The sequence below is a fragment of the Aspergillus foveolatus genome (assembly GCF_047715535.1).
Source record: "Aspergillus foveolatus strain CBS 279.81 unplaced genomic scaffold BDW70scaffold_8, whole genome shotgun sequence".
Classification (NCBI taxonomy): Eukaryota; Fungi; Ascomycota; class Eurotiomycetes; order Eurotiales; family Aspergillaceae; genus Aspergillus; species Aspergillus foveolatus.
Window position 1 is genome coordinate 404,289 of NW_027396072.1, and position 22,982 is coordinate 427,270.

The 22,982-nt window shown below is 50.2% G+C and overlaps 7 protein-coding genes across 7 annotated transcripts; 3 read left to right on the plus strand and 4 right to left on the minus strand.

Annotated features, from left to right (window-relative positions):
• Positions 1–295: 295 nt before the first annotated feature.
• abd1 (mRNA (guanine-N7)-methyltransferase) lies at positions 296–6,352 on the minus strand (the record flags this gene model as incomplete). Its single annotated transcript, XM_073738814.1, has 6 exons — positions 296–1,052; positions 1,109–1,793; positions 2,422–2,588; positions 2,641–4,035; positions 4,975–5,668; positions 5,860–6,352. 6 exons carry the CDS (start codon positions 6,350–6,352, stop codon positions 296–298), a joined length of 4,191 nt encoding a protein of 1,396 aa, XP_073598941.1.
• A 388-nt stretch (positions 6,353–6,740) lies between these two features.
• Positions 6,741–8,545, plus strand: cox15 (cytochrome c oxidase assembly protein cox15). Its single transcript, XM_073734657.1, has 2 exons — positions 6,741–7,150; positions 7,201–8,545. The coding sequence occupies exons 1-2, from the start codon at positions 6,777–6,779 to the stop codon at positions 8,312–8,314; spliced, it is 1,488 nt and encodes a 495-aa protein (XP_073598942.1). The 5' UTR covers positions 6,741–6,776; the 3' UTR covers positions 8,315–8,545.
• A 2,120-nt stretch (positions 8,546–10,665) lies between these two features.
• BDW70DRAFT_130426 (lysine--tRNA ligase KRS1) lies at positions 10,666–12,852 on the minus strand. The gene is made up of 3 exons (XM_073735812.1): positions 12,501–12,852; positions 10,854–12,441; positions 10,666–10,793 (listed from the first exon to the last, which is right to left on the minus strand). Exons 1-3 carry the CDS (start codon positions 12,720–12,722, stop codon positions 10,783–10,785), a joined length of 1,821 nt encoding a protein of 606 aa, XP_073598943.1. The 5' UTR covers positions 12,723–12,852; the 3' UTR covers positions 10,666–10,782.
• A 381-nt stretch (positions 12,853–13,233) lies between these two features.
• On the minus strand, positions 13,234–15,960 carry BDW70DRAFT_171659 (putative dynamin GTPase; the record flags this gene model as incomplete). Its single annotated transcript, XM_073743273.1, has 4 exons — positions 15,810–15,960; positions 14,750–15,759; positions 13,679–14,698; positions 13,234–13,623 (listed from the first exon to the last, which is right to left on the minus strand). The coding sequence occupies exons 1-4, from the start codon at positions 15,880–15,882 to the stop codon at positions 13,234–13,236; spliced, it is 2,493 nt and encodes an 830-aa protein (XP_073598944.1). The 5' UTR covers positions 15,883–15,960.
• Positions 15,961–16,271: 311 nt separating this feature from the next.
• On the plus strand, positions 16,272–16,463 carry BDW70DRAFT_130428 (uncharacterized protein; the record flags this gene model as incomplete). Its single annotated transcript, XM_073735813.1, has 1 exon — positions 16,272–16,463. One exon carries the CDS (start codon positions 16,272–16,274, stop codon positions 16,461–16,463), a length of 192 nt encoding a protein of 63 aa, XP_073598945.1.
• Positions 16,464–17,783: 1,320 nt separating this feature from the next.
• Positions 17,784–19,491, plus strand: BDW70DRAFT_130429 (mannose-1-phosphate guanylyltransferase). The gene is made up of 4 exons (XM_073735814.1): positions 17,784–18,012; positions 18,089–18,145; positions 18,217–19,383; positions 19,434–19,491. The coding sequence occupies exons 1-4, from the start codon at positions 17,944–17,946 to the stop codon at positions 19,458–19,460; spliced, it is 1,320 nt and encodes a 439-aa protein (XP_073598946.1). The 5' UTR covers positions 17,784–17,943; the 3' UTR covers positions 19,461–19,491.
• BDW70DRAFT_116794 (uncharacterized protein) lies at positions 19,474–20,920 on the minus strand. Its single transcript, XM_073734658.1, has 2 exons — positions 20,563–20,920; positions 19,474–20,502 (listed from the first exon to the last, which is right to left on the minus strand). Exons 1-2 carry the CDS (start codon positions 20,722–20,724, stop codon positions 19,792–19,794), a joined length of 873 nt encoding a protein of 290 aa, XP_073598947.1. The 5' UTR covers positions 20,725–20,920; the 3' UTR covers positions 19,474–19,791.
• Between the last annotated feature and the right edge of the window lie 2,062 nt (positions 20,921–22,982).

The following is a 22,982-nucleotide window of genomic DNA, read 5'->3' on the forward strand; positions in this document are numbered from 1 at the left end:
CGTGGTGCTGTCGGTATTTTTCCCTCCTTATACCTGAAGGTCCAAAAACTGCACCTTCTCAGTTTTCGTACCTTAATGGACACTCGGGCTTTCTTAATATGACATGATGACAGGTTAAGTTCCGTACCTAGGGGTAAGGTTGGTTAGTAATTAAGGCAAGCTACACTCCGCGTCAGGGCAAATCATGAAGAATCGTGGTTAGGATATCTCCCACTGCTCCTTTCTCGTCATTACTGGGTTCTCCATCTGAGCCTGAATTTTCTATTCTTCCCGCTTCGTCTTCATTCTCCTCCTTCTAATCCTGCGTTTCGCTCTCTGTCGCAGTAGTTTGCTCCTCCTGCTCATAATTCTCAACCTCAGTAACACCACACGATCTCGCCCTCTCTTGCTTGATCCGGACTTGGTCAATGTCCATTGTAGCTCTGTTACCGCTTTCACTTCCACCACCATCGTCCTCATCATCACTCCCAAGCGTAATCCCGCTTTGCCGAATTTTCTTTCGTCCGGAAAGAACAAGCTCCGCCTCTTCCTCCTCCTCAAGCTCCCGTCTTCGTCGCGCCTCATCACGACGTACGCGCCGGAGCAGCACGGGATCCTCGCGGAGGTCATTGTTCGTCAACACCTCCGAACATACGGGGCACTGCACGGCGCGGATACGACGGCCGCCGCGGCCAGATCTTGACGCTGCGGCTGGGACGGTCATGGCGCTTTGGTCGATCATTGAGGTTATGGCTTCCCGTTCGAAGCTGTGCGGGCATTTTGTGCTAGTAACTGGGTCGCGGAAGGGAAGGAGGGTAAGAGGACATCTGAGAGAGACGCGCTCGCGTTCAATGGCAAGGTCATCTGAATCGGAGGCTGGTGAGGCGTTGCGGGGCCTTCCGCGGGTATTTCGCGAAGGAGCGGCATCGCTGGATGATCGTGAAGAAATGTTGGGTTCTTCGAGATGGGCGAACCAGGTAGAGGCGTGCGGAAGCGGAGGCATGTCTTCGCCTGGGTTTTTGGCTTCATGGATGATGCGGTAGAAGCCGACGTAGTCGTTGTGTTTGGAGTAGCTGTTCATGAAGCCCTGTCAGTGTCCAGAAAAGAACAACTTATGCAGCAGACGTACCGCTCCGTCAGTGTCATCTCGTTCCATTTAGCTTGATCTTCAGCCATTGCCTTCTCAAGCTTTTCTCTCAACGACAGCACCTCCCCATCCACCTCCGGCTCAGGCGTAGCCTCATACAAGTCGTCTTCATCTTCATCTTCCTCTTCCTCTTCCTCTTCTATCTCAGCACGTCTCCGCCGCCTCTGTCTCTGGCGTTGACTGCGCGCATTTGCACTCGCCTCCGTCTCACCCTGCAACTTCCCAAGCACCTCTCCCAACCCATCAACCCTAACCGCCGAATCAATCGCCCTCCGCATATTCTCGTCCAACCGTCTTGTAACAGCCTCAACACTCTCCTCTAACTCCCTTAACTTCGCCGCTTCATCCGCCTCCTCCCCGACAATATTCTCACCGCCATCGCCATCCTCGGTCCCCGTAGTAAACCGGCTAGCCTCTCTACCCTTTTCCTTCTCCCTCTCCGCTCTCTTCTTGGCCCGGACCTTCGCATCCGTCAACCGCTCGTTAACCTCGCCCGCAGCATCCGTAAGTTTGGTCTCGACGTGCTCAATATGAGTTTTGAGTTGCCGCAAGTTCTGCGAGCGGAGGAGGGCAAGGAGTGCTTGTCGGCCAGTGTCGGTGAGAGGGGCGATAGGAGGTTCATATTGTGGAAGGGGGGGTGTTCCTGATCGGCTGGGTGTCGCCGTCGCTATGCTTCGGGCTCGGTCTCTGTGGCTAGAACTCGAAGCGGGATTGTGTAGGCGAGATGAGCCTGGCGTCGCGAGCATTCTCTCGTTCTGCCTTAGGCTGGCTGTATGGTATGACAGTCTGCGAATCTGAAGGTATAAATGAAGTCCAGCCTTGTCGCAGGTAGGCTCACTGAATGAGAGTATCACCACTGAGCTACTTGGTTCTGAGTCGGCGTCCGAGCGAGAAAGTTCCTTGAAACAGCCCATAGATTGGTTGTTGCTCCGGGGCGCGACGCGATAAAGCTAGTCCCTTTTCGGGAGCTTAATGAGACTGCTCTCTTTTTGCCTCAGGCATAAAGTCTAACATTGTCAAGCTACGATGACTACTTCATTCATTCCACTTCTTTCACTAGCAAATTATTAAGCGTTTTTAGAATGCTACGATCATTTATGATATCGAGCTAGAAATGAGTGAGATAAATTCGAAACTTGCGAACGGAACCGGTATATGGTACATCTAGTGAAGCGCAAAGATAGTGGAAATACAAGCCTGAGACGGGCAGCGCCCTAGACTTTGTAGAAGCAAAATGCATGGTAAAAGCCTGCCCAGTTAGCACGGAGTGGCCGATCACCGAGAGTTGTACTTACTTGCTGCTTCCTTTTCCTCTTCTGTCATCAAAAGCTCACCGGTAGCCCTATCACGGACTCCCATCCGCTCGCTCAACGGGCCAAGTTCAGAGTCATTCTTCTCTTCCTTCCACACGTCGAGAAATGGCTTTCGATATTGGAGTTCCAAATTGTATTCTTCAGTCAAGCTGGGAAATGAAGTTAGAACGAGTAGTTGATATATGCGGTGCAGGCACTTACGCTCGGAAAGCTTCCCATGGTACGACATACTCTGGGATCTCTTCGACAGCTTCTTCCATGAAATAATTGTACTTCCACCCAAAAGGCGGCCGGAAAACTCCATCTTCAGGAGTAGCTTCAAGGAAGCGCACACGGTATATGGGGTTTCCCCATTCCGCCTTCTTGACGTCTTCTTCAACTTCTCCGTCTTCAGGCTCTGCAGCTTCTTTCTTCTTTTCAGCCTCACTCTCCTTCCGCTTTGCGTGGAACTCGGCGACTTTTGCGCTGATGACATCCGAGTTCGGACAGACTCCGAGGAAACGACCGCCCTTCTTCAAACATCCAGCAACATTACGTAGCATCTGTCTTGCCTTGACCTCACTTTCGAAAGCATAATGGATCGTGAACATGGATGCGACAACATCGAATCCACCACCACCCCATCGCGAGGCCATGAGGGAACCGCCAGGGCCTACGTTGGCCTCGATTCCTACCTGCTGCACAATGGGAACATCTCCCAACCATTCACCAAAGCAGTCTTTCGGTGCGAATTCTGCATGGAAAATGGGACCACGGCGTTGACGAGGTCCACGTCCGGTTCTCATTTGGGCGTAGCGGTCTCGTGCCTGGTCAATAGAGATCTCGGCAGGGTCAAGGCCAACGTAGAGATCGATAGGCTGTGGTGCCAACTGCCATTTGCCCAAGTCCCCGCCTTTACCACAACCTAAGTCGATTACCAGCAGTCGTTTCTCATCCACGGGTGGCAGTGCAGCATCATTAGCCCAGTCCTTGGTATCAACAGTCCGAGAGACAAACTCTTCATCTGGCGAGTACTTTTGAATAAGGGTACTCTTGACCCAATTGTTGAAGCTGCGCAGCCCCTTGATTTTACTCTCAGTTTTGCGCCATTCCCTGCCGCGCTGAGGCACGGCATTGTAATGTTGGCGAACAATATCTGTAACGCCTCGACTTAAGGAGTAGCGCATAGCATCATTTTCCTGAGCGCGTTCGCGTTCTTCTTGTCTCCTGCGGATAGTTTCGGGATCCACGAGGCCCCGACGTGCGCCACCGCCCGGCCGTTTCCGCTGCCGCGCCTGTGCTTCCGGTGTAGGTGAACGACGAGGGGGTAGGGGAGATGGCGATCTACGCGACTGCTCGTTCCTATTCGGGGAGCGTGCATTTTCATCTGCGTCGCGCCTGGAATAGACAGAGTGTGGCGATCGGCCCGGTCGTCGCTTTTGATGTCGTTCTTGAACTCGCCTGCGTTTGGGACCGGAGCGGTCTTCAGCAGCTTTTGATGTATCCTCTTTCTCTCCTGATTTACGCTTATTGTCCACAAGAGAACCATTCTGGCCATTCGCAGCTGCTGTGGGTGAACCGCCACTTTCCAGTTTTTCTGCTGGAGTATGAACAGGCCTGGAGCCTTCTGGGTCGCGAGGAGACTCCATTGCGGTGGATTTAGGGTGCCGCTAGGATTCTGTTCTGGGGGCAGTAATTCCTGATAGATCTCGCGTTGCGTAGATTTATTCCTTTCGCGTTCGAACGGTGGCGGGTAATGAGGTTGTTCCGATCGACGCTAGGCTTCTTGATCACGATCCTGCTTTAGAGGATATGGGAATTCTAATCAAGTCGGATCGAATCATTGGATCAGTGAAAATACCATCAACTTTGTCTTTGAGCCTGAGATGTCAACTGATAACAGTTCCGCAACGATTCTTTTCACTCATCAAACAGAAATTTGATTTCCTGTAGAACTGAGGACGATCGCATCGACAAAAGGCTTCATAGCATTGCAACACGGAGGCAAACATACCAAAGAAGAGACCTCATATGGCTGCCCGTACCAAGCGGGCTGTTGTAGAGGAGGATATATCGTCCGCACGGAGATGACTGAGAGCTTTGATCCTACTTAGGTTAGTACACAAAGTCGCGGGCTTAAAAACTAGGCAGAAAATGGATAAGCCGGTCCACCACCTACCCACGGCCAGCAAGTATGTATATATGCGCCAGGAACAGCACCTGGTGTAAAGTCCTAGTCTTTCCAATTCCCTCTTGCTATTGCAGGTTTAAACCATCGTAACTACAGTTCTATATAGTCTGAGATGGCCTTCGTGAAAAAACATTCCAGTATACTCTGAGCGACTATTCCGTATAAGCTCGTGGGAGGATGTAGTAGCTGATGAAAAAAAAAAAAAAAAGATAAAAACACCCAATGCAACCGTCTCAACGCCGCGCTAGCAGATAAACGCCAGAATGCAAACGTGAAGTTGGAATAACTGGTATCATGCTGTGGACTGTTTCCTTTTCGGAGATTTAACGTTCAACACTTGTCTCATCCGTCTAATTCTGGCCCACCATTCTCGGTCTTTAGCTCTCTTAACATCCTCATCCTGCTCATCAATCGCCGAATCGTCTGCAGATGGCGCTTCTGATCCGGCTCGGCTGCCGATAGGGGTGTTCGATCGGATCTGTCGCAGATATTTCACTTTGAGCGCCTGGGCCAGAAGTTCCCACCCACTATGAAGTTTATCCGTCTTCTCAGCGGGTCTTCCTGTACCACTTTGAGCTCTGGCATTGATCCATGGACAATACTCCATATGTTCGCTGGCTACGTCGAGTGAATCTTGGACAGCAGCCTCTCCGTCGCCCTTTGGCTTATACATCCAGAGTCCTAGTCGTCGAAAGCACGCACCACAACCAGCCAGGCCTTGAGCACCATCAACGGAGTCCCATCCCAGAAAGGCTAGGATAAATGCCGCCTCGTTAATTTGGGGTACATTTTGAACCGAAGGTTGGGATACAGGTTCCTGATTCTGATTGTCGTCTGAGTGGGGCTGTCGTGTTTCCGTGGTCTCATGAAGCACTTCTGATGTCTGTAGTGACCCAGATGGCAGAATCGATATGGCGTCTCTGGCGCTAAAGCCCACCGGTACTTGCAGATAATCGGGTTCAGGTAACTGGTCAGCCATTTTAAGAAGATGCGAATATCGCGACTGCAAATTAGAGATTGCGATATCCGGGTTCGTCAAGGGCAGTCGATGAATGGTGGCTGAGGACAGTTAGTCAGACCAAGTTGGTCTCTTTATGGAGATTGAGACAAACCATCACAGCCCTTGTTCCGCCACGGGCAATTCCCTCCATGCCCTTGAACTATAAGACCTGTATATTCCTCTACAAGTTTGGCGCCTGGTCTTCATTAGCGCCCGACTATTGTAGACCCAAATGTAGGTTGTCACTCACGGACTTCATTCCTTTCTTGGATCTTATCGGCGTCGTAACCATCTAGCTCGTCCAGTTCGTCGGGGATTTTAACAACAACGGAGCCACCACAGCCTCCTACACACGTAACACGGGATATATCTGTACATATCCAGCCACGTTTAGCCCATTCCACCTCATTGACCGCCGATGGTTTCGGCGACCAGCGATCTACCCGCCGAAACGTCTCTAACCGCTCTAAGAAACGCTCGCGGTCCCAGGGAACAAAGCTGGGTCGGGACTGTGATGATACGGACGACGCACGGGACGCAGATCGTGCAAGCTTTAGGACATCTTTCCGCACAGAAGTGAGGATGCTATCATCTCTCCCGCTTAGACGGGCCCTTTTCGCAGACGGGACATGCTGAGCAGCCGCAACGCTCGAGGATTGGCTGGATCCGGGATTTGAAGGTTTGGTAAGCGACTCGAGTACTCGGTGGAATTTGCGCTTCTTCGTTTCAACCGCATAGGACATTGTCAGGGTGAGTGGTTGTCCAATGGCGTATGATTTGAGTTGTTCGAGTCGTCTGCGCTGTTGGTAGCGCTTTGAGCACCAAAGCTAGCTAAGCCGAAACGGAGTAGCTTCTGCCTCAGGAATCAATCGAACAGAACGGCAGGGCCATTGCTGCCGAAGTTACAGATCTTTACTAATTTTCTCTCTGAGTCTATAGCTTATAGTCAAATGCTTGTCGATGGAATTTCTGAATTGACAACTTCGGTGCTCTTTTAGCTCATCTTGACATCGTATGATTGTTTAGTCAATGTACAGGCCACAAATTATGGCACTCTGATTGGCTCTAAGCCAAGGCCCCAGAATGCCCGCCGCTGCCGCAACCTCCGATCGCGATATTTTGACACTTTTCCTCGAATGAGTTCAAGCCCCCAACATTGCCGTGATCATGGCGTCCCTTGGGAGCTCTGCGCTCCTATTTAGACGGCTTGCACCGCGACTGCCCAGAGGATCATTTACCTGCCGTCAATGCCTCGTCCGGAGTCAACATTATGGCACCAAGACAGCCCTCCGCACTTCCTCCGCACCCATCCTTCAAAGCGGCAGCAAAATTGATGCGACATTTTTGAAAAGCAAGGCTAGAAAAGCATTTGCGCGATATGCTTCTGACTCCGCTGCTGTGAACAGCGCGAAACCACAAGTGTCCAATTCGACTTTTCCCGATGTCAGCAGCAAGAGTGTTGCATACTGGCTACTAGCCAGTGCGGCCAGTGTGTTTGGTATCGTTGTCTTTGGAGGCCTGACTAGGCTAACAGAGTCCGGGTAGGTCGCACTTGGAGTGCTGGTTGACATCCACTGACCAAGATGCATAGACTGAGTATTACCGAATGGCGCCCTGTCACCGGATCGCTTCCTCCTATGAATGCCGAAGACTGGGAATTAGAGTTCTCAAAATACCGTGCTTCACCCGAATTCCAGCTCTTAAACCCAACGATGACGCTTTCCGAATTCAAGTCTATCTACTACATGGAATGGATCCACCGCCTGTGGGGTCGATTTGTCGGACTTTCCTTCGTCTTACCGGCAGTCTACTTTGTTGCTAGGAAGAAGGTCAGCAAGCCAATGGCCCTGCGACTGGGCGGTATTGCAGGCTTGATCGGATTCCAGGGTTTTATTGGTTGGTGGATGGTCAAGTCCGGGCTGAAGGACGATCTTTTCGCCCCTGGAAGCCACCCTCGTGTCAGTCAGTATCGTTTGACGGCTCATTTGGGAGCTGCGTTCGTCTGCTATACGGCAATGCTTTGGAATGGTCTCGCCATCTTGCGGTCTCATCGCCTTTTGTCTGACCCGGAGGCCGGGCTCAAACTGCTGGACTCGCTCAAAGACCCCAAGCTTAAGCTTTTCCGTCGGTCTGTTGCCGGTTTGGCCCTTCTTGTTTTCGTTACCGCCATGTCCGGTGCTCTTGTTGCCGGCCTAGATGCTGGACTTATCTACAACGAGTTTCCCTGGATGGGTAACGGACTTGCACCTCCCATGTCGGAGTTGTTTGATGATAGGTATTCTCGCCACGAAGACCGTTCAGACCGGTGGTGGAGGAACATGCTAGAGAATCCTTCTCTAGTCCAGTTAGACCATCGTATCCTGGCTATGACTACGTTCACCTCGATAATGGCTCTCTGGGCCTACACGCGCAAGTCGCCGAACATGAAGCGGCTTCTGCCCCCTGCCGCGAAGAAAGGCGTTCACGGAGTCGTCGCCTTTGCTTGTATGCAGGTTGGACTCGGCCTGACGACGCTACTGTACCTCGTTCCCACCCCGTTGGCTTCAGCTCACCAGGCTGGAAGCTTGTTCCTTCTAACTTGGGTTCTCGTCCTTGGTAGTCGCGTCTGGCATCCTTCACGGACAGCGAAGCTGCTGCAACTGGCAGCAAAGGCGCGTGGCCATTCGCTACAAAATGCCACTCGTCAGGCCGCTCCAAAGCTATAACAATTGATTAACCTACATCAGGAATCAGGAGCTACCGGAATTGTATCAGGTTCAGATCCCATGCTGTATTATTACGGAAATCCCTACTTATTTCTCTGTACATTACTTTCATAGCTCGCCACCATGTACATTGCCAATTTAGCGCGAATTATATTGGAATCCATGCCCTATTCCCTATCCATTTCCCTGCATCTTTCCAGCGCTGTTACAAGTACAGGAATGTCCCCCTCTGCTACAGCTTCAAGCGCGCATGTCGGCTTTGCAACATCAGGCCCTTGCAAAGCCAGTCCTCCCCTCCAGCGACTTTGAAGCTTAAGCATGCTGGTTGCGAGGTATACGCAAGAGAACTAGAGTGAGGTTACCTTATATGTACTGTTTCTTCTGCAAGATCTCGATTGCTTTTAGGCAGTCTTCATCAAACAGTAATTGGTTTTGCGGCATCTCGAATACCTCCATAGTCATCAATAGTTTTCCTTTTGGCAAGACTCTTTTATAAAGGCCCAACTAAACAGAGCTCGAATTGTCTGGGGTGTCGTCATTTTCATCTTCTTCACGGTCGTCCTCTTTGTCATCGCCATCGCCATCCATATTTCTGCATACATCATGAGCAGTATCCGTTCTACGGGATATATCGGCTCTTTCCCACCGCTGCCGGTCTCTCTTGGCTAAGAACAATGCGCATCCACGCGTGTTATTGACATCATGGCTGCTGCATTTGCCGCATCGCGCCATATATAATTTGATATCCGCATGGATCCTTAAAGCAAGCAAGCGCTCAGCGCCATCGAGGTCTTCCTTAGTGAGGTTAGCACCACTGAATTGCAGGGCTTCCTCACAACAACTAGTGTAGGCATTCTCACTAGCCGCATTGCAAGGGCTGGACACGGGGGAGTGCCTGAATATAGAGGAGGGGTTAGACGCTGGGAGCGCGGTATCTCGATCTGCTTGATTGGTACTATGAGTGTTTCCTATCCCAGAAGAACTGGTATTGCATTCCCCGTTGGACGGAGAAGGAGAGCTAGGTCTAGAGCGCGCGGCAGTCAGGTCACTCTGAGCAAGGGAATCGTAATCTCGGTCTGATGCGTTCGTTGAGCCAATTGTTATGCTTGAGATTATCCGTGGATTCTCTTCTGCCCTGCGGCCTCCAGGCACAGAAGCAGAGGGAGATCTAGAGGACGAGGCAGAGACTATGATCTGCCTGCTAACACGCAGTCTCCTAGTTCTGGCGATTCTTAACGAGGAACCGCCGTTATGATCTGAATGCAAACTAGTAATAGAAGCACCTGCACTTACGCTTGCTCTTCTGGCTGAAGCAGGCCTAGACCTAATTCCCTCGTTCGTACTTGCGCATGCTCTCCCTCTAACCGAAGCATGTATAGACCTAGGCCTAGCGCTGCCCGCATTTGCAGCAGTAATTCGCGCCGTCCTGGATCCGTTATCAGGAGCAATATCGTGGTGTGATTCACGGTCGCATAGATGAGCACATCTGCCATCCCTTCTATGCGTGAATTTTGGATCAGCTGGGCATGTGCCATGACAAGTCTGCCAGCGGCAATGCGCGCAGCCGACCATGCTGCCCTTGGTGTTTCTTTCCCCGCAGACATCGCATTTTGCCGCTAATGCTTGGATCTTTTTCCACTGGCATTTGGAGTGATCAGAAGGTGGTAAAGGAAAACTAGTTTGCGAGAAAGTCCTGGTTTCACTTCTATCTTTGGTAGGCATTATGATGCTTTGACCAGGATTTGAGCAGGCTGCGATCAAGCTTGGAGGAAATTAGGTAGGACCAGGAAGTACGCGTGTTTTCTGCTCAACTGGAAATATTAGGAAAGACCTGGCTTTGGAGATAGCAAGCCAGGGTGACTCCAGATCTGTCTTCAGGCAACCTTGGGAACAAATATGATGTTGGTATGAGGGAGGCCTTGAAGATGGATGGGTTGGTAGAATAAGTAGGAGAAACAGCATCGGACAGGGCGAATAGTAGTGTAAACGGCTCATTGAAAGCCAGAACTATAAAGCAACGAGCTCTTACAGAGGAGAATTCTACTCCCGGTGTTGTCATCCTTGTGTTCCTCAAGACAAAAGGGAATTTCTCTATCCATGGGGTTGGAAAGGTAGCAACCGTGAGCGAGACGGATATACACAATCTGTCTTTTGTTTATGAGATAAGGAGAAACTAAGAGGGTTATACTGATTCTATAGGCATATATCAGGAGGGCTCTCTTATCCTTTGTTGAGCCTCAAACCTGGCTCCGGATGAAGGAGTTCCTTCGCAAGAAAAAGTCGTTCCAACTTTAAAAGAACTCATCAGGACTCTAAGTATGGGTACGACATCTTAGGGCAGGGAAAGCAGAAAAGATCATAAAGTATACTCTGATGTTATTGGGGATTTTATTTATCTCTTTTCAATCAGCTCATCATGAAATCTCATCAACAGGCGTCATTTTTGCGTGAACCAAGACTTCTAATGTCTATTTGTGAGCTGTAAAGATGAACTTTGTTAGCTGAGCGTCCCAGAGCAGGATTTATTTCCAGAACTTACGGATTCCCTCCTCAGGCTGGGGCTGGATGCCAACAACCTCGGCAGCCGACTTGCCCTCAGCCGCGGTCTTATCATCCTTCATGAAGGGGAAGGCAAGAACCTCCTTGATGCTGTAGTTATCCGTCAAGAACATAACCAAGCGGTCAATGCCCATACCCCAACCACCGGTGGGAGGCAGACCGTACTCCAAGCTAGTACAGAAGTTCTCGTCAATAATCTGAGCCTCATCGTCACCCTGGTCCTTCTGGCGAGCCTGCTCCTCGAAGCGGAGACGCTGGTCGAAGGGGTCGTTCAACTCGGTGTAAGCATTGACGATTTCCTTCTTGCAGACGAATGCCTCGAAACGCTCGCAGAGACCGGCGTTCTGGCGGTGGTACTTGGCCAGAGGAGACATCATTTGAGGGTGGCCAGTGATGAAAGTGGGGTTAATGCAGGTTTCTTCAATGAACTCGCCAACGAGCTTGTCAAGCATACGGGCGTTAGTGAGGGGCGGTGAGCACTCGACGCCAGTCTTCTTCAGGACCTTCTTGAGGAACTCGCCAGTTTCAGCAGTGTGCAGCTGGTCACCGGGTGGGAACTTCTCGCCAGTAGCCTCCTCTAGAGCGGGAATCATCTCCACTCGCCTCCACGGGGCCTTCCAGTTGACCTTGTATTCCTCGCCAGTCTGTGTGTGGAAGGTGGTCTCATAGCCGCCAGTGATGTGCTTGACCAGGCCAGACACAAGCTCCTCCGTTAGGTTCATGACGTCGTAAACATCAGCATAAGCCCAGTAGAACTCGCAAGTTGTGAATTCAGGGTTGTGGGTAAGGTCAACACCCTCGTTTCTGAACTGACGGCCAAGCTCGTAAACACGCTCAAGGCCTCCGACAATGAGCATCTTGAGGTACAGTTCGGGGGCGACACGCATGAAGAGGTCCATGTCGTGTTCGTTGTGGTGGGTGATGAAAGGCTTGGCTGTCGCACCCCCGGCGATGGCGTTCATCATAGGTGTCTCGACTTCGACAAAGTCCCGCTGGTCGAAGAAGTTGCGGATGTACGTGACCATCTTGGAACGGGTAATGAAAACGTTGCGAGACTTATCATTCATGATCAAGTCAAGATAACGCTGGCGGTAGCGCTGCTCCTTGTCTTGGAAGCCGTAGTGCTCGGAGGGAATGGCGTGAAGGCAGGGAGCAAGCAGAACCACCTCGGTGGCGAAAATGGACAGCTCTCCGTCCGGTCGGTTCTTGGGGTTGCTGCGGCCGGGGAAACCGACGATACCGACGATATCGCCTCTCCGGAGGTGCTCGTGCTGGTCCTCAAACGAAACAGCGCCCGAAGCGTTCTGGGCCTGGCATACCACCTGCACCTTGACACCCTCAGCTCGGATATCGTAAAAAATCAGCTTCGCACCGGATGACCGCTTGGTGTAGATTCTGCCAGCAATTCGAACGGTCGTCTCCGGCTTCTGTTCGCCCTTCGCGAGGCTCTCATACTCCTTCAAGTACTTGCGGAGGTCGTCGGTGACTTGGAACTTGTGGGGATAGGGGTCTGGCTGCTTGGTCTCTCGGAGCTTGTTGATTCTCTTGCTGCGGATTTCAAAGTATTGCTAGAACCAGAGAAAAATCACGATCAATTGCGGTTCAGAATAAACTCGGAATCACTCACGTTAGGAGTCAAGTTCGCCTCCTCGTCTTCAGCGGAGACCTTCTTTTGCGCAGCAGGCTTGGGAGGAGCAGCAGCCTCCTTCTCCTTCTTCTTGGCTTCCTTCTCGCGCAGCTTCTGACGTCTCTTCAGCTCAGACTTGGAGACCTTCTCGCCAGTGACCTCATCGAGCAAAAGGTTGGCCATAGAGGCCTCGGCCTCCTGAACAGGGTTGGAGTCGGTCATAGTGAATTATTGAATACTCCACGCTCTATCTACTCACTCCGAGCGGTGCGAGTAATAGTAGAGAAAAATTGCGGGCGTGGATGATTGTTCTCTAATGGCAAAGTGGGAGGGGAGATCCGAGATGGAGAAAACGCGCCAAAGATTTTTGGGCGGGAGTCACGGCGGGGTGGCTATCATTGGGTTTTATCAGTCCTACTGCACTGTGAGCAGATGACTCATTGTACAATCCCAGCATTCTCTGCATTAACTTCCATTGCTACAGTTCTCATCCTGAAAATATTACATCCTGCTTCTCAGCTCCAAGTTCGTCCAGAACTGTACATGCGCAGTCCACCAAAGATGCCCAGCCTTCTCAAGTTAAAGCAGATAGGGCTTAGGGTACGGGCACTGAGTGGGGGGCGTTCTGAACCCCGCCGTCAACGACGACGACGACCAGATATAGAACAAAAATGACAGCGACATAAAGTAACTTCGATGATGAAGAGAACAACGCATCTGGCAATAGTGTTCCTCAATAAGTGTCAAGTGGCTCGGTCTTCACCGCGGGCTCATAGTCACCCATCAGTTCGTCCTCGCCGTTGGTAGTGCCGTTCTCTGCATTCAGCCACTCCTGGGCTTTCATTACCTTCTCCTTCTGCCTCTCGAAGTATTCGCGGCGACGCTGTCTCTCAACATCCTCAGACATGAGCTCGTTGCATCTTTCCACAGCTGACAAATACAAGGTTAGAATCAATGCTATCCGTAGAGGAAAGGGCATACCGTTCTCATCGCCAATTCCTAGTTCGTTCTCAATTGTCTTGACCAGGTTCTCGCGGCATTTCATGAAAAGCTTCGTATGCACAGTCTGACATACTGAATCGACAAATCTGGAGCTAGCGACTTCGTAGTAACCCCTGGTTGTCTAAATGCAGTTAGCAATCGCACCTCAGCCTGTATAGTGCGCCTGCTGGACGTACAGCCATCATCCTCACTTCAAGAGCAAAATCGTCTGCCCCCAATTCGGCAACTCCAAGCTTTTTTCTCTCATTTTCCCTCCGGGGGTCATCTTTAGGGAACTTTCCTTGGAGGTCAAGATAGTGGTTTGCCCGGGCGGCAAGCCGTTTGGATTGCAGCTGCTTTTGACAATCTTCTGTTGCTTGGTTGAGTTGCGAATAAGCCATGGTGAACGGTCTGCAATGCTCAATCTCGTAGAGCTCGTCTACATGAGCAAGGTGCTCCACATGTAGCTTTCGCAAATAATTCTTGATGATCCTCTCGAGCTCTCTAAATAGTCCGGTTTGAGTGTACTGGACAAAAACTCCGTTCAACTCATGCAGGAGTTTGTCTTTCACGAGTTGGTGGCTGGCATTGATAAAGGTTACCATGGGGTCCCGCCAATGGGCAACACTTATTTTGTTCATGTAGTCAATTGCTCTGGGATTGAGTTGCTGGGGAATCCCAGCGCTTGCAGAGTCCTTGTTGATTTCTCTAATGGTTTCCCATGTAAATTCTCTAGCAGGACCGGAAAACCTTTCGAAATGCGCAGTATGATACCTCGAGGGGTTCTTCGTCCCGTTTCTCACACCAGGAGACCAGTTGCCAAGCGAGTCTCCCGGCAACTTGCGTTTCACGGAGTGTTGCACAACCTCACATTCAGAATCGTCTTCATCGCGGGTGGTGGCGATTTTCTGCTTGTCCAAATCCGCCAGCAGCTTCACAGTTGGGCGCGTTTTTGCCAAAGCGCGCTTAAAATCCTCTGCAATATTGTTCCAAATCTTCTGCAATGGGTATTCCCTGGACCCCCCGTCAATCTGGCTGTGGATTCTCTCTTCGAAGGTGTGAAGCTTTTTGCACAAGATATAAGGAACATTGGCAGACTGCGGAGCAGGGAGCCTGGAAAGCTCCTCGTCGATGCGGTAGGCTCTCTTGTTAATCTCTTCGATGATCAGCGGAAGGCATCCCTGGATCTGTTGGAATAGGAGTTTAGACAACGCTGTCTGTAGATTTCGGGTTCCAAATCTGTCACCATACGCCGCAAGCTCACTCACCCAAGGAGGAGACATGAAGAAATCGTCTTCCTCCTGCCTGGCGATCGAATGCTCGACTGATGGGTCAGGGTTGTTTCTAACAACATAGTAATCATGCTCAAGGCGGAATTTCACCCCTTCGAGTATCTCAATCCACTGCGTGTATGAATCCCCAGCTTGGACACGGTCAGGCTTGGTGAGCACGCCCAAAGCTCTCTTCTTCGCGCCCCGGATGTCATTCATAATACGAGCCGCACTGCTATTCATCACGTCGTCTGTCATGGGGATAGTAAGAAGGATGATGCAGTTGTCCTGACTGATGTAATCTTTCACTAGGTTCTCAACAAATTTGACAAGGTAGCTCTCTTTGTCAGATTCAACCTGATTGATGACACCGGGTAAATCGTAGAACGAAAGATTTGGAAATCCGTGTGCGGAGATGTCCAGACGTATGATATTGGGCGAAAACTTCACTTCGCAATCTTGAGGGTCAGTTTCCCCAGTCATGCTTGGTAAGTAATTGGCAGGAGTACTTCCAGGGTTGAGGATTGCAAGTTGTGCGCACTTGATCGCTTCTGCAGTCTGGCTCTTGTCAGTGATAGTGATGAAATGCTCATCTTCTTGCTCCATCGGAAGCCAGGGACCCAGAGGCTGATTCTTCTTTGGTTTTGTCATTTTCCCAGACCCATCATACATGTACTTCCGAGAGAGGTAGACACGGCAAGTCCAAGGCTCACCAGGCTTGCTGTCGGAAAGGTTGATTTCCATCGGGCAACGCGTGCAAGTACCCGAGCTTCTTGGAACTTTGATCTCACTCATCCCTTCGATAAGCGAGCTCTTGCCGGTGCTTTGATCACCAATAACACATATCTTTGGGAGGGTAATATGCGAATCTTCAATACCTAGATGGCGTAAATTCTTGATCTTCTTGACCAGATTGGTCATGCTTTGGGTAAGATTATCCAACGACTTTGATGAGATCGATTCGACCGAGGCCTCCACTAGTTTGGGAGATGTGATTTCTGTTGTGGCTTGAGAATGTTAGGTACTTGACATATCGTGATTAATGCGGATGGCTTACGGGTGATTGGGTCCATTCCAGTGTTCCCAACTGGCGTAAGACTTCTAATCGTAAGAGAGGAGTTCGGCATCATGAAATGCTTGTTGGCCACAGCAGGATCTCTTTGCGGAGTTGAGAGATCAGAGCAAGGATCAGGTGGATAAAACGGACGCAAGCTTTTAACTTGAAAGTTAAGATGGTGAACTGAAATACGAAAGATGGAGGAGATGGCTGGGAGGGATTAGGACGAGAAAAGGAAAGCGAGAGGCAAGAAGAAAGAACACATGAAGGGATTAATGAAAGTAAGTGTTGAGCAAGGGGATCGAAGAGAGACTGTCCTGGTGTTACGTCCTCTGGAGAGGGACGTGCCTAGCTGGACGAACGGCAGAGATTGTGTGTATATAACGAGTTGACTAGGCAGCAATCAGATATGGCATTCACTTGACAAGAGAATAGAGAAGTTTACTTTCAGATCCGATTACAATGGCCCAATATATTTTGTGTTGTGGGGCATTGTATACAAGAGCTATGAGAAGAGCATATCCAGAAGCTCGACTGATTTACACAAAGGGCAGTGCTTATTGTAGCAATGCACTCTCAATCTGGCTCTTAGTCTTGGTAACTGGCCCAAGGAGATTTATTGGTACGCGATTGAGGTATGGCACTCTGAAATAGTATGACCATTGTTGACCAGGACCGTCGCTAAGCGGGATGTCCAAGGCAAGTATATTGCCGATATGGAAATCTTAGAGTATTCCCAGAAAGAATAAGAGAGAGAGAGAGAAAATCTCTGCAATCATCCACCTCATTGATGAGCACGATATCGGGGGACTGAGTCAACACCGTGTCGTGTACGTCGACTAAAAGCGCCACTGCGGTGTTATACACAGAAGGGATCACAAGGGGTTACCGCCGGGATGATGTCTGCTCAGAATAGCCTATGCGAAAACGGCGAAGCAGACTCTTTCCTTATGGACATTTGCGCTCAGTTTAGGTCACGGCGAGTCCGGATCCGCGGTCGTCGGTTGCCAGTAGATAATGTTGAAGCGCGATAACACGTCGTGGTCGTAGGCCCAACCTATCAGGAGTCCAAACCCGTTCGACGAACTTAAGACGACCCTTCGACGATGCGGTCGCACCTATGAGGTAGGTTGCTCATTGACCGGCGGTGCAGGATGCCCAATGAACCTGGATCTGAACTCTGATTATTAGTCCATTCGTTGACTATTATCGAAGGGCTGACCTCAAATCAGCACAAGAGCATATCAGTGGCTACATGCTGAGCCATTCCCATCGTACCAACGCCGCAGTTGGGAATGCCAGTGGCTGAGGTGCACAGATCGATCAGGGCCTTAAGTATCAGTCGATTTACCAAAAGGAAGTTATTGCTATCTCAACCCGCCAAGCGACCCTGCACACGATTCACAAAAACTCGAGTTTGAGGTTGCTAGCTTGTTATGTGAATAGCAAGGCGGGACAGAACACGGCCGTTGCGAAGCTTGCGGTCCAGCATGGTAGAGAAGGGTTTCTTTTCATGAGTGCTTGAAGGGATAGTAAATACCGGGCTATGTTACTTTCTCTCATGGAGGGAAGAGAATGTGCTAATGGTTATTCCAGAGTAGGGACCTAAACAAGCCGTGTCTCATGGACAAATCTGAGTTCGTTTGCCAAGTATGCGCCGCATTTCAAGAGGCTAGTGAGCGCGAGGGATGTGGTCAGGATGCGCGGAGTGTGATGTCAAAGGCAAGTGCGCAAAAGTGGAATAAGAGGTCCTTTTCGCATTACGGGCATCAGCAGTGGTTCTGAGAGTATATAATGCATGTTTATAGCGGGGTGAAGCCTGACTGAACTTTGGTTGGCTAGTAACAAGAAAGTAAATTACCTAAAGCGTAGGAGCACGTCACCTGATTAACTTAGCTGGCACCCCTCCTTAAAGCAGCAACATCTGGATTAGGCAGGAAGCTACCTATCTAGTTAAGCCACCTCCAAGCTAGGCCTTTATCCCCTGAATGTATTTCTCCAGCACGCAGTACCACTTTGTTATTAGCCTCTCAAACCTCTCTTTGTTCTTGCTGTTACTTAATTTTCAACCGCTCCCTTACCTCGAGTAACTCCTTTCTAGACTCAATTGCGTACCTCTGCCCCTCCTCCCACAATGCTTCAGGTACCCGTGCGAGAATATAACAGCGTGGCCTCGGGTGTGAGCACAAAGGCTATAATCCTGGTAAGGCCATCTTCTGTTTCCCTTCGTTTTCTTATATTGGAAAGTCTCTGTCCCGAAGCTAATCAATTGCTTGTAGGTCGGTGGTCCCTCCAGAGGAACCCGCTTCAGGCCCCTGTCTCTTGATGTCCCTAAGGTCGGTTCCTGCACAAATCGAGGCTTTCCGTGTCGAACCAAGTTAACTGACAACGTAAATGTCTATCACAGCCGCTCTTTGAAGTCGCTGGCCACCCGATTATCCACCACTGCCTCAAGGCCCTTGCGAAAGTTCCCGAGCTTCATGAAGTTATACTTATTGGCTACTACGATGAGACCGTCTTCCGCGACTTCATCAAGGACTCCGCGAAGGAGTTTCCTCAGTTCCGAATTTCATATCTTCGAGAATACACAGCGCTAGGAACTGCTGGCGGTCTATACCATTTCCGCGACCCTATCCTCAAGGGCAAGCCGGAGCGCATCTTCGTGCTGAATGCGGATGTCTGCTGCTCATTCCCGCTTGGCGAGATGCTGAGACTGTTTGAGGAGAAGGATGCTGAGGCGGTCATTTTGGGAACACGAGTCCACAACGACGCAGCTACGAATTTTGGCTGTATCGTGTCGGACTCACACACTAAGCGAGTTCTTCACTACGTCGAGAAGCCGGAATCACATATCTCTAACCTCATCAACTGCGGAGTATATCTATTCGCGACAGAATGCATCTTCCCCTCCATTCGTAGCACGATCAAACGAAGAACAACTCGCCCTCGCCTGCTGTCCTATCCTTCTTCTGACAACCTGGAAGCGTCCTTTGTCGCCGATGATGATTCAGAGCGAACCGAGGTCCTGCGTCTAGAGCAGGATATCCTCTCCGACCTTGCTGACAGCAACCGTTTCTTTGTTCACGAGACAAAAGATTTCTGGCGTCAGATCAAAACCGCTGGATCGGCCGTTCCGGCCAATGCTCTCTACCTCCAAAAAGCATTCCAGGCGCAGTCTGAGGAGCTCGCTGCTCCTTCCGCTACCATCGTTCCTCCCGTCTACATTCATCCCACCGCAAGTGTAGATCCAACGGCAAAGCTCGGTCCTAACGTATCAATCGGGCCTCGCGCTATTGTGGGCGCTGGCGCGCGTGTCAAGGATTCAATTGTTCTGGAAGATGCGGAGATTAAGCACGATGCATGCGTCATGCATTCGATAATTGGCTGGAGCAGCCGAGTCGGCGCCTGGGCTCGTGTGGAGGGGACACCAATCCCCATGGGAAGTCACTCCACTAGCATTATCAAGAATGGTGTCAAGGTGCAGAGCATTACGATCCTTGGAAAGGAGTGCGGCGTGGGTGACGAAGTACGGGTGCAGAACTGTGTCTGTTTGCCGTATAAGGAGCTCAAGCGCGTAAGTTATCCCTGACGAACTATCTTTTGTTATAGCTGACAAGAAGCTAGGATGTTGCCAACGAGGTCATCATGTAAGGCATTTAGCGTATTCACTTTCGATTATATTATATTAAATTAATACTACCGATCTTCTGATGAACCAATAGCATTACCCAATACACAGTATCTGATAGCTTCGCTCCAGGTCTTGCGAGGAACTTGATGAAAGGGCACGTAAACTCAACCAGCACACTAACAAGCAAGGCTGATACTTCCTTGCGTAGCCTCGATCCAAACAAGTCTATGACATAGATACGCAGCAAAAACAAAACGCCAGTGCCGACGGGCAAAGCTGAAACCCACAGCAAAAACAGTATCATAACACTTCCGTAAAGTTCTCTCAATCATTGGTGGCCAGCTTGACTCCTCACCTATAGGCTGTGGGGTCATAGCTCGTCTGCTGTCCATACCCGTACGGGTTATCATAGGCGCTCATCCTCATCCCCGAGTGCGGATGCTGGGGTCCGTCCGAATACCTCTCCAACACCGGATTACTAGCATACGGCGGTGGCTGGTGCAACGGTCTACTCTCCCCAATATCCATTTCCTCCGAGCGACCCCTCAAATGCCCCGGGCCATCGTATCTTCCTCCTGAAACAAGCGGTGCCCTATCATCCTCGACGATCCCCGGGCTAGCGCCTATAGCTGGATGCGGGAACGACCCCGAAAGCGCACTGCTATCCCGATTATGTGCCCCTGGCTTATACTCTGCCAGACTGTGCCCTTCCATGCCCAGTGCCATGGGGTCATATTCGCCGAGTCTTGTCTGACGACGGTACGCAATGACGTCAAGTACTATGGATGCAATAAGAGCTGCGGCGCCGATGATCGTAAATGAGAAAAGGGCCTTGAACATGCGGCAGACCGCGATGCCGGTTGTTGTGGCCCAATATGTGGCGTTGCATGTTGTGAGAATCGTGTGTGAGACGGCCCAGGCGAGGAGGACGAAAGCGACAGCCCAGATGACGAAGACGATGGAATTTGTGATTAGCGAGAGACGCGGTGAGAGGCCGTAGCAGCAGTGGAGGATCGTGGTGAAAATGAGGTTTAGGAGGGAGAGGAAGGCAGCGATAATCAGCTAAGAGACGATTGTTAGGATCTAGTCATTCAGTAGTTGCGTTATAGGTCGAGAGATTACCACAAGGAAAGCCCAAGGGAATTTCTGATCGGCTTGGTGGAGCTTGTAGGCGAAGACAGCGAGGATGATGGCGACGAGGAGGGATGAGAGGAAGAGGATGAAGCGGATGAGGTGGAACGGTAGGGCTGGATATTCGGATGGTTTGACGGATTTGCGACGCATGATTTAGATATTGACCGATCGTATTGAGGTGACAGGTGGATGATGTGCGCGTAGGAAGACGAAATAAACAACGGATTGTATCTGATAGTAGAGACCTGACAAGCAATTTCGGCGATGGATGTTTCTTGGCCAGCAAGAGACTTGGAGTTGAAGAGGATTATGTCAAAAGGTCAAAGGCCAAAACAGATGATTAGCCCCAGACATAGTTTGATGGTTAATCTATTTTAAGGTGAGGATCTGAAGATATGCTGCCAATTGCCATGGCAAAGCCTTGTTTGGCCCCATCACAACACTGCCTGCTCGCTCCACCGGCCACGAATCTCTTTCCCCATAGCCCATGCGGCCTGAGACGACGTCAACCTAATCTCTATCAACCTCTTAATTTTACGGAAGTGACATTCTACGAGGCTTATAGTGTCAGTCTTCTGAGTATGAAATCCATGACCACGCTTACGTCTCAGATGCCGACCGCTCTGCCATATATAATTTCGCTGTCCCGCGTTCACGACAAGACAGGCTGCGGCTCGTGTTAGTTTCTCCACACTCATCACTAGAGCCCAGATCATCAACTCTGCCTGGATAATTTTACGCCGTATCTGTCAATCATCAGTCCGGACACCCTGGGTTCACCATGGCAACTGTTCTCACTAGCTCCATACTTTGGCATGATGGCGAAGGCAAGATACACCGGCTTCTGCGCATGCCCTACCAGGACAATCATACTGTTAATTTGGAGCAGGTCTGCAAGTAAAGAAAACCCCTTTGCTCGCTATAGGAACACTTGTTTATGAAGAAAGCCTTGGTGGACTCTCTCTCGAGTGGAAAATGGGCCTGGCGACTCCGACATTTTGTTCTAGCTTCGATATCAAGACTCCTGTAAGGAGGAATTTGGATTCAGTTGTGAAAGTCTACTGCTTAATTCCGCAAGGACTAGCAGGAACCAATGGCTCCTTTCGCCGTTAATCTTGAGAACCGGAGACGGGTGAAATTATCTGGTAATACAACTGCTGGATCATTGATTATTAAGATGAACTCGTTCGCGCGAGTATCGCCCTTCTCCATCTGTGTTGGCAGCAACCTCAGTGCCTATCGCACTCCTAGAGGTCGAATCTATTAGGACGGTCATGCTAGGTATTTCTGCAAAATACTTTGGTTCTAATCTCGTCTCAGGAACATCCCAGCTGCATCCTGAAGCTATGGACTTCTTGAACGGCGCAAATTGTCTATTTTTCTCATCCTCATACAGAAACCAGGACATGGACACAAACGTCCGTGGAGGTCCCTCAGAGTTTGCTCGGGGCGCAGTATTGCGTACCCTTAGTATTTTGGCAATCGACTCTATCAAATTTTCGGCAACCTAAAAAGAACACCGTCACCCGGTTACATATTCCCTAACTCTGGAACCGGTGAAGCATTAATTCATCACAGGTAGACAGGAATCCTCATAAAAAGGGAGCATCAGCCATCCTTCCTCACTCAAGCGATATAGTTAAAGTGACCTTCACCTCTCGCTTTGTCGCAAAGCACTTTCAGATCAGAGGCATCCCCACTAAGCCGTCTCCATATAACCACAGCGTCAGATATCTAAGATATCTAACCATAAAGACATTGCGAGTCATCTGTGACAGCGACGATGGTTGGAATGGAGACTATCACACTGTCAATGGACGCTTTCTGTTCCGTATATCAGATCCCAAGGAAGCTGGGCCGTGGGTGCCAGGGCAATATACGATGCCCTCATTCTATGATAGGCATGAGCTTAAACAGGCCTATAGCCATATGGTTGATGACGATCCCTCCAGACTTAGCGACGGTTCTATCCATTCATTATTCACTTCAGGCCACGGTCCAAACGGGGTGATTGGTATAACGACTCGGAAATACGGGAATGTGACTTAACACCTCTTCCAGACAAGCGAAAAGGCCAGACTCGAAGTCTCGCTAAAAGGCTTTGGGGTTGGCTTTCAACTACCGGAACAGAACAGTGGTGTACTGCCGCTCATAGCAGGGAGAATCGTCATCACGCCCGTCCTCCTGTCCCAGTTACCAGTTGTCGATATTAGCTTGCCTCGACTCCTCTGATCTATCTCAATCATAAAAATCTTCCGGTGTTGACACAATTAATGCTTTCCAATGTTGCCTCGTTTAACAACAATGTTTGTCACTGGACTAATTGCCTAGAGCGAAGAGACGAACTCTGAGCCGGAGACAATTGTTTCAAGCGAGCACATATTGGATGGCGCAGATCAGAGACTCAA

What these genes read in the sequence shown, in the direction of transcription:
- cox15 (XM_073734657.1), top strand. Translation starts at nt 6,777, where the DNA reads ATGGCGTCCCTTGGGAGCTCTGCGCTCCTATTTAGACGGCTTGCACCG. An exon ending in ACTAGGCTAACAGAGTCCGG is followed by an intron (nt 7,151 to 7,200) that starts GTAGGTCGCACT and finishes CAAGATGCATAG; the next exon opens with ACTGAGTATTACCGAATGGC.
- BDW70DRAFT_130426 (XM_073735812.1), bottom strand. Translation starts at nt 12,722, where the DNA reads ATGACCGACTCCAACCCTGTTCAGGAGGCCGAGGCCTCTATGGCCAAC. An exon ending in AGGCGAACTTGACTCCTAAC is followed by an intron (nt 12,442 to 12,500) that starts GTGAGTGATTCC and finishes CTCTGGTTCTAG; the next exon opens with CAATACTTTGAAATCCGCAG.
- BDW70DRAFT_130429 (XM_073735814.1), top strand. Translation starts at nt 17,944, where the DNA reads ATGCTTCAGGTACCCGTGCGAGAATATAACAGCGTGGCCTCGGGTGTG. An exon ending in TGTCTCTTGATGTCCCTAAG is followed by an intron (nt 18,146 to 18,216) that starts GTCGGTTCCTGC and finishes TGTCTATCACAG; the next exon opens with CCGCTCTTTGAAGTCGCTGG. An exon ending in CGTATAAGGAGCTCAAGCGC is followed by an intron (nt 19,384 to 19,433) that starts GTAAGTTATCCC and finishes ACAAGAAGCTAG; the next exon opens with GATGTTGCCAACGAGGTCAT.
- BDW70DRAFT_116794 (XM_073734658.1), bottom strand. Translation starts at nt 20,724, where the DNA reads ATGCGTCGCAAATCCGTCAAACCATCCGAATATCCAGCCCTACCGTTC. An exon ending in TCCCTTGGGCTTTCCTTGTG is followed by an intron (nt 20,503 to 20,562) that starts GTAATCTCTCGA and finishes ATCGTCTCTTAG; the next exon opens with CTGATTATCGCTGCCTTCCT.